This window comes from Pan paniscus, chromosome 6 (assembly GCF_029289425.2).
Source record: "Pan paniscus chromosome 6, NHGRI_mPanPan1-v2.0_pri, whole genome shotgun sequence".
Lineage (NCBI taxonomy): Eukaryota > Metazoa > Chordata > Mammalia > Primates > Hominidae > Pan > Pan paniscus.
Window position 1 is genome coordinate 95,478,699 of NC_073255.2, and position 11,755 is coordinate 95,490,453.

The following is an 11,755-nucleotide window of genomic DNA, read 5'->3' on the forward strand; positions in this document are numbered from 1 at the left end:
TTTTCTTTTTTTTTTTTTTTGAGTCTTGCACTGTCACCCAGGCTAGAGTGCAGTGGCAAGATCTCGGCACAGCCTCCCAAGTAGCTGGGATTACAGGCACCCACTACCACACCCAGCTAATTTTTATGTTTTTAGTAGAGACAGGGTTTCGATATGTTTGCCAGGCTGGTCTCAAATTCCTGGCCTCAAGTGATCTGCCCACCTAGGCCTCCCAAAGTGCTGGGATTACAGACGTGAGCTACCACACCTGGCCTTGAAAGATTATTTTCTATTTCTGACCCATTATATACCACCCATACTGTAGTGCTTGTATTTTCTCTCACACATACTGTATTTTTTAACTTGAGAGAGTGTATTTGGTAGACTAGATGACAGTCTTTTTGAGACAGAGTTTTGCTCTTGTTGCCCAGGCTGAAGTGCAGTGGCGCAATCTTGGCTCACTGCAACCTCCGCCTCCTGGGTTCAAGGAATTCTCCTGCCTCATCCTCCCTAGTAGTTGGGAATACAGGCATGCGCCACCATGCCTGGCTAATTTTTTGTATTTTTAGTAGAGACAGGGTTTCACTGTGTTAGCCAGGATGGTCTGGATCTCCTGACCTCGTGATCCGCCCACCTCAGCCTCCCAAAGGGCTGGGATTACAGGCGTGAGCCACCACGCCCAGCCAGGTGACAGTCTTAAACTATTTGCTTAAATTACAGAATTATCTTTTCTTGATTTATCTTTGTTTTATTTGAAGGATCTTTAGAAGATAATGAATAGTATAATATTACTTTACCAGTTTACCATAATTTTAAATTGCTGATGTCTTTTGTTCCTCAGCTTCAGAATTTGAAATATAACTGCCCAGCTGTAACTATATAAGAAAATATGTAGATAAGAAATTTTCATTTTGAGTTTTTAGTGTATCAAGCATGTGGTATTGTACCTAGGAAGTTTTATTGTTTTTTTGTTGTTGTTTTGTTCTTTTGCTTTTTTTTTTTTTTAAAAAAAAAACAAAAAACCATTACTGGAAATAGGATTTGGTGAGGGCCAGAAAGATGCATGATGTGATATGCTTATTAAAAGTTACTACTACATGACGAGTCTGTTGGTGGCTCATGCCTGTAATCCCAGCACTTTGGGAGGCTGAGGCAGGAAGTTCACTTGAGCCCAGGAGTTCATAACCAGTCTGGGTGACATAGTGACACCCAATCTCTACAAAAGATAAAAAACTAGCCGGGCATGGTGGTGCACACTTGTGGTCCCAGCTACTCTGGAGGCTGAGGTAGGAAGATCACTTGAGCCTAGGAGCTCAAGGCTGCAGTGAGCCATAATTGCGTCCTGGCACTCTGCCTGGGCAACAGAGGGAGACCCTGTCTCAAAAAAAAAAAAAAAAAAAAGAGTAAGATATAGCTAAAAGCACCCTACTATGTGCCAGCTCATTTCTGTTTGTTTGGTTTTGTATTTCAAAGCAAAAATCACTATACATGTGATTTCTGGTTTCTTTTTACTCAACCTTAACTATGTTATTGGTTTGATTTTAACCGAAGATTTTCCTGTGTGTAAATGTTCTTTGTTGCAGCATAACTACAAGTAGTCTCATTTTTAATGTGTTGCCAAATATTTACCATATGGATTATTTACTTTATAGATTGTTTATTTACCTTACAGATTATTATTTCCTTTGTAGATCATTATCTTATAGAGCCATTGGCACCAGAATTAGAGTTTTGGGGGGTTTTTTGGTCCTAGAACTTGTTAGTGAATTACAGTCACACATTTCTTAATGGCAGGGATATGTTCTAAGAAAAATATGTCATTAGGCAGTTTTGCCATTGTGTGAATGTCATAGAATGTATTTACACAAACCTAGATGGTATAGTATATACTACACATCTGGGCCATACAATGTAACCTCTTGCTCCTAGGCTACAAACTTGTATAGCATATTACCATACTGAACAATTGTAACACAATGGTAAGTATTTGTGTATCTAAACATAGAAAAGGTACAGTAAAAATATGGTATCATAATCTTACAGGACCGCTGTTATTTATGCGGTCTTGTTGATGAAAACGTCATTATGTAGTGCATGACTATAATGGAATACTTTTGTATTGATACCTAAAAAAAACTTTTGCATAAGTTACTGCCTGACAAAAATTCTTAGCTATCAATTCTAATTTCAGTCTTGACTTAGGCCTCCTGAAAGATTTCTCAGATGCAACTACAGAAGGCCCCATACAGTGTATGATTTGCAAAAGCCTATGTAAAATATGTAATATCTGGTTGGATAACCTCTAAAACAAAAGTTTTTAACAGGAAAGGCAGCCCAAAGTTCCAGGGAGAAACATGCATTTGCAAAGCAAGGGCCACGCTTAGAAAATAAAAGTTTTTAAGGGTGAGAACTGCCATGAGAGAAAAAGCACAGAGTTTCTGGAAGATAACTGATAGAAAAAGGGCTGAACTGCCCTTTTTGTTTTGTTCATTTAATTTAAGAAATGGTACCAGAATGCCAAGATTATGTGTCCCTTCCTTCCAACAGCCATCTCTTCACTGTGCGCTGTTAGTAGCAAGAGGGCAAGGAGACATATGGTGATGACTCAGACTACCACTACTGGATAAGGTAGATAGTTCTTTAGTGGCAAGAGAGAGTTGTGGTACTCTTGGTAGATGTATCAAGTATTGGACTGGAACTCCTCTTTGAGGAGGACCCAGAAGCTGTATTTTCTTGCGTCTCCAGCTAAATAAATGTAGGTGGGGCAAAAGCAATCATACTCACCTCATGCGTGTTGAAAATTGACAAGACCTATGCATAGCCATCAGGTGTGGTAAAATAGCAGAGTATCATGGCAGAACTGTGTGTTCATTTAAGAACAATGGGCAAGGCTCAAGACAAAATAATACAGGACCGTCACATTTCTTTTTCTTTATCCCACCCTCCCCAACCTGAGAGTTCACACACAGGATTGTATTCTTATATTTTCTTTCTATTCCTCCAGTGAAAACTCAAAGATCAAATACACTCATTTACCTTAAGCCATAATAAAGCTAACCAATGAGGCTTACTTAATGCACTATCTTTCCCAAGAGCTAATTTTGTTTTTACTAGTGAAAAACCTGTATATAGCTTCAGTCAGCATTCTCAAAGTACAGCCATGTGCCCCTGTACACAAAATCTTTAGCAATAAATAAATGGAGATTTTAAAAAAAACTTTAATAGCTATATCTTTATCTGTTTTGGAAAAATAACTAGTATTTCCAATGTTATTTCAGTTATTGCTGTTTAAGACATGACTGAGGTACACAGTTAAGTTTAAAATGAGTCAGATTTTAAAAGTGAATAGGACACATGTTACATAGTATGGCAAAAATCATGAAAGGTGTTAAGCAATTGAATCCTGTTTGGGAAACACTGGCTTAGGCGTTTCATAACGCAAATGACCAAAGCTTTCCTTTTTGGACACAAAACATCATCAGTAAGCTCAGTAGAGAAGTCACTTGCCAGCTGACTTCTCTACTGAAGATTCCCTTCAGGCTTGGAGAACTGAACGATGTCTGTAGAGTGACAGGAAAGTCATGGGAGAGAGTCATTTTCTGTATACATTATCTTTGCTCAATAAGCATCATAATTCTTGATAATGAGTGGAAAAGGTTTCTTGCATTTTTTTGCATTTTTAAAAACTGATCTAGATATTTGTGACAGGAATTTTTAGAATGTCAAGAAAGCTCTCTGATTTTGTTTAGATGACATGTTAATTTGTCTAAATTTTTATGTGTTTAATTTAGATGTTGATGTTAGTGAAGATTCACCTCCTCCCCTACCTGAAAGAACTCCTGAATCGTTTGTGTTAGCAAGTGAACATAGTGAGTATCTCTTTTGCTTTTACATTTACTTCATATTCTAATAATAAACTCCGAAAAACATACCTGATTTTAATCTATTAGCTATTGTGCTACATAATTAAATTCAAAAACAAGTAAATTGATGTTGACATGCTTTTAATTCTTTGTTTGAAAAATGCTTTTAAATTATATGTTTTATTTGCTAAGATCGATAGAAATTACTGCATTTATGTTAGATATCAGAATTCAATTCATTTAAATGTAATTATAGGCTGGGCATGGTGGTTCAAGCCTGTGATCCTAGCACTTTGGGAGGCCTAGGCAGGTGGATCACCTGAGGTCAGGAGTTGGAGACCAGCCTGGCCAACATGGTGAAACTCCATCTCTACTAAAAATATAAAAATTAGCTGGGCATGGTGGTGGACACCTATAATCTCAGCTACTTGAGAGGCTGAGGCAGGAAAATGACTTGAACCCGGGAGTTGGAGGTTGCAGTGAGCCGAGATTGCGCCATTGCATTCCAGCCTGGGCGAAGAGCAAGATTTCGTCTCAAAAAGTAAATAAATAAATAAATGCAATTACAAAGCCAGGTGCAGTGGCTCATACCTGTAATCCCAGCACCTTGGGAGGCTGAGATGCACTGATCACCTGAGGTCAGGAGTTCAAGACCAGCGTGACCAACATGGAGAAACCCCGTCTCTACTAAAAATACAAAATTAGCCAGGCGTGGTGGCGCATGCCTGTAATCCCACCTACTTGGGAGACTGAGGCAGGAGAATTGCTTGAACCTGGGAGGTGGATATTGCAGTGAGCCGAGATCACACCATTGCACTCCAACCTGGGCAACAAGAGCGAAACTCCATCTTAAAAAAAAAAAATGCAATTATAAGTGTATTTGCAATCTGGTGTATTTTCATTCATTAAAAATAGCACTTATTGACTCATGCCTGTAATCCTGCCACTTTGGGAGACCGAGGCGCGCAGATCACGAGGTCAGGACATCAAGACCATCCTGGCTAGCACACTGAAACCCTGTCTCTACTAGAAATACAAAAAATTAGCTGTGCGTGGTGGCATGCACCAGTAGTCCCAGCTGCTCGGGAGGCTGAGGCAGGAGAATCGCTTGAACCCAGGAGGCGGAGGTTGGAGTGAGCTGAGACCATGCCACTGCACTCCAGCCTGGGCAACAGAGCAAGACTCCATCTCAAAAAAAAAAAAAGTAGCACTTATTTATGAAAACATTAATTGCTTTCCTTAGATTTAGGTCAGTAAACATTTCTGTTGGGTGGGCGTCACTGGATTGGTGTTAACTGAAAGACATTTAACACCACTGGAGTAGACTGAGCACATTGGCTCATACCTGTAATCGCAGCACTTTGGGAGTCCAAGGCGCGAGGATTGCTTGAGCCTAAGAGTTTGAGACCAGCCTGGGCAACACAGTGATACCTCCTCTCTTCTAAAAATAAAATAACTATCCAGTTGTGGTGGTGGGCGCCTGTAATCCCAGCTGCTTGGGAGGCTGAGGCAGGAGAATTGCTTGAACCCAGGATGCAGAGGTTGCAGCGAGCTGAGACCACGCCATTGCATTCCAGCCTGGGCAACAAGAGCAAAAAGCTTTGTCTCAAAAAATAATAATAACAACAAAAAATTAGCCAGGTGTGGTGGCATGTGCCTGTAGTCCTTGCTACTCAGGAGGCTGAAGAAGAAGGATTGCTTGATCCCTGTAGTTGGAGGCTGCAGTGAGCCATGATCGCACCACTGTACTCCAGTTTGGTAACAGAGTGAGACCCCGTCTGTGGAAGAAAAAAAAAAGACCACTGGAGTATCAGAACTGGGAGAAAGTGATGATACTTTAAAACATTGATAATATACTTCTCCCTATTAATCCTCTAAAAAAGGGTGCAGAAACAGCTTGATTGTATTTACAGTGTCTCATGCTCAGTGGAGGTGCTCACTTGTCTAAGTACATTTTACCAATATATTAATTTTGACTGATTTTTGTTTTGTTTCATTTGGTTTTCTTTTTATTTATTTATTTTTTATTTATTCATTTTTTTGAGATGGAGTCTCACTCTGTCGCCCCGGCTGGAGTGCAGTGGCACGATCTCGGCTCACTGCAAGCTCCACCTCTTGGGTTCATGCCATTCTCCTGCCTCAGCCTCCCATGTAGCTGGGACTACAGGTGCCTGCCACCACACCCGGCTAATTTTTTTGTATTTTTTTTAGTAGAGACAGGGTTTCACCGTGTTAGCCAGGATGGTCTCCATCTCCTAACCTCGTGATCCGCCCACCTCGGCCTCTCAAAGTGCTGGGATTACAGGCATGAGCCACCACGCCCGGCTAATTTTTTTGTATTTTTTTAGTAGAGACAGGGTTTCACCATGTTAGCCAGGATGGTCTCCATCTCCTGACCTCGTGATCGCCCGCCTCAGCCTCCCAAAGTGCTGGGATTACAGGCGGGAGCCACCACGCCCGGCCTTGTTTTGTTTTATTTCGAGTTGGAGTTCCACTCTGTCACTCAGGCTGGAGTGCAGTGGCACGATCTGGGCTCAAGCTGTTCTCCTGCCTCAGCCTCCTGAGTAGCTGCAATTAGAGGCATACACCATCACTCCCAACTAATTTTTTTATTAGAGATAGGGTCTCACCATGTTGGCCAGGCTGGTCTTGAACTCCTGACCTCAAGTGATCTGCCTGCCTCAGCCTCCCAAAGTGAATTTTGACTGATTTTAAGATAAATGTTAAAGAGCCAAGCACAGTGGCTTATGCCTGTGATCCCAGCACTTTGGGAGACCAAGGCAGGTGGATCTCTGTTCCATTTGCCCTAGGAGTTTGAGACCAGCCTGGGCAACATGGCAAAACCCTGTCTGTATAAAATCAAAAATTAGCCAGGCGAGGTGGCATGCACCTATAGTCCCAGCTACTCAAGAAGCTGAGATGGGAAGATTGCCTGAGCCTGGGAGGTTGAGGCTGCAGTGAGCCGAGATCGCGCCTGGTCAACAGAGTGAGACCCTGTCTCAACAACAATTAAAAAGAATGTTGAAAGCAATGAAATGGTATACTTCAGTTGTCTAAGTCTGTCACGTTGTCTATAGATTAAGCAGTATACTTCACTTGTCTGTCACATTATCTATAGACTGTAATACACTGATGACTGAATTTATTTACTTAGGTTTTGAAGGAAGGAAACATAAAAGAATGTTCTCGAATTAATAGAAACTACAATTTTTTTTTTTTAGAAACTTCAGAAATATGCTTACCCAGAAACTACAAAATTTTTGTGGAAGCGATAGTTTCTAAAATCTTTAGGATCTGTTTTTTGTATTACTTTAATGCAAAGAAATTTCAGAAATTCAAGGTGTTAATAACAATAAGATTTCATTTTTCTCAGATACACCTGTAAGATCGGAATGGAGTGAACTTCAAAGTCAGGAACGATCTGAACAAAAAAAGTCTGAAGTAAGTCCTTTTGGAATTGGAACAGTTATAGCTTAACATTTCTACTCTTTTGTTAACTAATCTTGCAGTTGTTGAAATAGCTGTCATCTTAAGATCGTTAAATATAGTTTGTAATTTTTGATAGGCATTTCTTATACTAAGATTTCAGATGAAAAGCCCATATAAAAGGTAGGTTCTGAAATTTTTTTAAAGGGTAACCTGATCTACATACAACTATCACTTTAAAGTATTGTTTTCTCAAGCTGTTTTTGAAATATGTAAATTATGCTTCAAATAATTTTGAAGGTATGAATGAAATAGGAGTTACTATTTTCAGGGTCCTAATTCTTTCTTACATTTCTAGATGCTTCCCATTATAACACTAGGCACATAGTCGCTTCTTTTGTTTTTTTCTGGCTACCTGGCATTTCTTTGACATTCGAGAAATGTTTTGGCAATTAAATATTTTGAGGGCGTGGCATGGTGGCTCATGTCTGTAATCACAGCACTTTGGGAGGCCAAGCAGAAGGATCACTTGAGCCCAGGAGTTCAAGACCATCCTGGGCAACATGGGGAGACCTTATCTCTACAAAAATTTTTAAAATTAGCCAGGCGTGGTGGCGCATGTCTATGGTCCCAGCTTTTTGGGAGGCTGAGATGGGAGGATTGCTTGGGCCCCAGAGGTCAAGGCTGCAGTGAGCCATGACCACACCACTGCACTCCAGCCTGAGTGACAGAGTGAGACCCTGTCTCAGCAACAACACATTTGTCCATAGGAGATAACATTTTTTATTAACATTAATACTTTTTGTATTTTCTCCCATACTTTAATATCTCTGAAATTTAGCTACATCTTATATTTGATTTTAAGACATGATGTAGTTTAATTGACATATAAAATACAATAATGATATAATTAGTAATAGTGGCTGGCAAAACACAGCTGTATGTTCCTTCATGCAGTAGCCCATGCTTTTCAGTGCTCATCCAGAAACATTTACTCCAAGGAGAAACAGCATAACATTTTAAAATTTTAAGCCTAATTAAAAAACAATTGTTTGCTTTTCCTCTGATGCTGAAAATGATAGGCCTTGATTTCTTGGGATATATACCCATAACAGACCCAGCTTTCTATTATTTGTATATAAAATGAATGTATTGTAATAGGTATTAAATGTCTTCCTCGTAGGGCTTGATAACCTCTGAAAATGAGAAATGTGGTAAGTTGTTAGATTTTTTTTTCCCTTTTTACTGTAGATTTTATTGATTAATTTCTACAAAATAACATGCTTCATAGTTCATGCTATATAGTTATTTCTGTATGTGAAAATGTCTAGGACAACTCTTGTAGAAGCTTAATATTGTACTATAATTCTTCAAATTAATTATTACCACCAGATAGTAGTATTGATCTGGAAAATCATGGGAGCATTTACTATCAATAATTACAGGCTAATGGGAAAGAGATTTTTTAAAAATATTTTTCTGTTTTTTATTTTCTGTTTTTAAAAACACCTAGAAGTTAGATCCCAACTTAAATAAATGCCCCAAATTTACCTACATGATGGAATTGCTTCTGTAGAAACCTATTGTTTTAGAAATCTTCCTTTTAGTACTTTTTCATTTATTTGTGAAGACCAATAAAATTGTGAAAGAATGAATGAATTTTAGTAGTTAACATCTTTTGTTACTAATCTTAAACACTGGTAATTAAAGAGTAAACTACAATCTAAACAACATAAAACTTTAAAAGTGGAGTTATTAGGCCTGGCGTGGTGGCTCACACCTATAATCCCAGCACTTTGGGAGACCCAGGCAGGCAATCACCTGAGGTCAGGAGTTCGAAACCAGCCTTGAGCAACATGGTGAAACCCCGTCTCTACTAAAAATAAAAAAAATAGCTAAGCGTCATGCCATCTGCCTGTAATCCCAGCTACTAGGGAGACTGAGGCAGGAGAATCCCTTGAACCCCGGAGGCAGAGGTTGCAGTGCGCCGAGATTGTGCCATTGCACTCCAACCCGGGCAACAAGAGGGAAACTCCGTCTCAAAAAAAAAAAAAAACGAAACAAGTAGAGTTATTATTTCAAGGTGCAAATAGTTCATTAATTAACCCTGACCTTGTTGATTTCTTTCTTTCTTTCTTTTTTTTTTTTGAGACAGAGGTCTTGCTCTTTTGCCCAGGCTGGAGTGCAGTGGCGCGATCTCGGCTCACTGCAAGCTCCGCCTCCTGGGTTCACAACATTCTCCTGCCTCAGCCTCCCGAGTAGCTGGGACTACAGGCGCCCGCCACCACGCCTGGCTAATTTTTTTGTATTTTTAGTAGAGATGGGGTTTCACCATGTTAGCCAGGATGATCTCGATATCCTGACCTCATGATCGGCTCGCCTCGGCCTCCCAAAGTGCTGGGATTACGGGCGTGAGCCACCGCGCCTGGCCTGACCTTGTTGATTTCTATACAAAGACATTTCAGTTGCAACTATTCCCTTAGAACATAGGCATATAGTATAGCTACCTTAAGGGAATGTAATATGTCAAGACCTAGATTTATGAAGTAGGAATAACGAGAATCCTCACATTGCAGAAGTACTCACTGCAGATTTCTGTGTGACCACAATAATACCTGACATGATTTTCTGTGCACACTACACTTGTATTTATATTGTTCTTGACCTGTAAAATTATGGTGCCCAGGAGAGAAAATTTTCTGTTTTCATGCTTGCCAACATTTAAAAAATTAAAGAGTTATATATATATGATGCTACAAAGGATGGTGATTAACAAAGGCTTTGTGTTGCTACTTAGATCATCCAGTGGGAGGTATTCACTATGAAATGTGCATAGAATGTCCACCTACTTTCAGTGACAAGAGAGAACAAATATCAGAAAATCCAACAGAAGCCACAGATATTGGTAATTTGTTTAATAAATAATTTTTAGTAAGTAGTTAACACTGGCAGGAATGAGAAAAGCTCATTTGCCATTGTGAAATGATACTTGCCAAGAATAAAACATGATTTTCCAAAGTTGCTTGGACTAGTCATGAAATAAATGAAATACTTAATTCTATTTCACATTGAGATTAAAAACTAAAATAGAAAACTGCAGTATAAAAAATCTTTTGTGTTGGAAAGACTAAATTATCATGGATATTTTTCTTACATTGTGATAAAATTGGTTTTATTTCCAGCATAAAATTTTTAAAAGAAGCAATCATTTTCAGTTATTCCAAATAAATTTACAATTGTTTTGCATTTACCAAGTTTTGTTTGGCTTAAATTCTAAATTCCCTTGTGGAAATTTATTTGTTCCAGAAGATGAGAATGTCTGTGGACATGGTTTTTAGTAGTTTGAAAGTATTTCTGAACACTGACTAGTTATTGTGGTGTTTTCACTGTAGGTTTTGGTAATCGATGTGGAAAACCCAAAGGACCAAGAGATCCACCTTCAGAATGGACATGATTCAGGGAGCTAAAAGACACTTTAAGTTATACTGGAAAATTCAGGTGCCACTGAAAGCCAGATTTATAGTATTCCATCTTTAATATGTGGGACTAACAGCAGTGTAGATTGTTACCTTAATATTTTTTGCTGGGACCATCTACCTGCCTTATACTACACTTAGGAAAAAGTATTACATATGGTTTATTTTGAAACTTCAAGTATTATTGCCTTAATGTCTCTTAACCCTGTTACACGCTGCTTGTAGACATGTTAATATAGTAATACTTTTATGATATATTGAGTTTAAGGACTACTCTTTTTCTGTTTTATCATGTATGCATTATTTTGTATATGTACAGGGCAAGTAGGTATATAATTTGATAAAGTTGCAATTGAAATATTATTAACAGAAGATGTAAGAAATTTCTGCATGGTCTAAATCTTTGTGTACTTTATTTGTAAATTATTTGCCCTGGAGTTTTAGAAAATAGTTTCTGAATTTTAAACTTGCTGGATTCATGCAGCCAGCTTTGCAGGTTATCAGAGATCAAAGATTGTAATAATAATTTTGTAAATTGTAAGCAAAAAGTTATTTTTATATTATATACAGTCTAATTGTTCATCCTAATTGTTCCTGTTTTCATCTAGTCAGAGATTCAGTAAGTGCCTTGGAACAATATTGAATTCTCTTAGCTTGTGTGTGTTTCTTTAATATTTGAACTCAACTGGGATTAGAAGACTATCAAAATACATGTATGTTTCAGGATATTTGACCTGTCATTAAAAAAAACAAACAGTTTTACAGTGCCTACTTGTTGCCTTGGCTTTTCATTTCTCATTCCTAGGATATTGGACTTAACTATCAGCCTTTTTGCTGGCTCAGTCTTGGTATGAAATGAATGTGAATGGGGTTTAATTTCTTTCTTTTTTTCTTTTTTTAGACAGAGTATTGCTCTGTCACCCAGGCTGGAGTACAGTGGTACCATCTTGGCTCACTGTAACCTCCACTTCTGAGGTTCAAGTGATTCTCCTGTCTCAGCCTCCCAAGTAG

General features: G+C 38.7%; 1 protein-coding gene across 1 annotated transcript in view; it reads left to right on the forward strand.

Moving 5' to 3' along the window:
• The window catches only part of PTPN12 (protein tyrosine phosphatase non-receptor type 12), a 102,865-nt gene extending 91,354 nt beyond the window's left edge, over positions 1 to 11,511 (forward strand). Inside the window, exons 14-18 of the mRNA XM_003805268.5 lie at positions 3,771 to 3,848; positions 7,216 to 7,283; positions 8,452 to 8,482; positions 10,066 to 10,173; positions 10,661 to 11,511. Of these exons, the coding sequence (XP_003805316.1) occupies positions 3,771 to 3,848; positions 7,216 to 7,283; positions 8,452 to 8,482; positions 10,066 to 10,173; positions 10,661 to 10,722 (347 nt within the window). The 3' untranslated portion in view covers positions 10,723 to 11,511. The remainder of the gene's footprint in view (positions 1 to 3,770; positions 3,849 to 7,215; positions 7,284 to 8,451; positions 8,483 to 10,065; positions 10,174 to 10,660) is intronic.
• Positions 11,512 to 11,755: the final 244 nt, after the last annotated feature.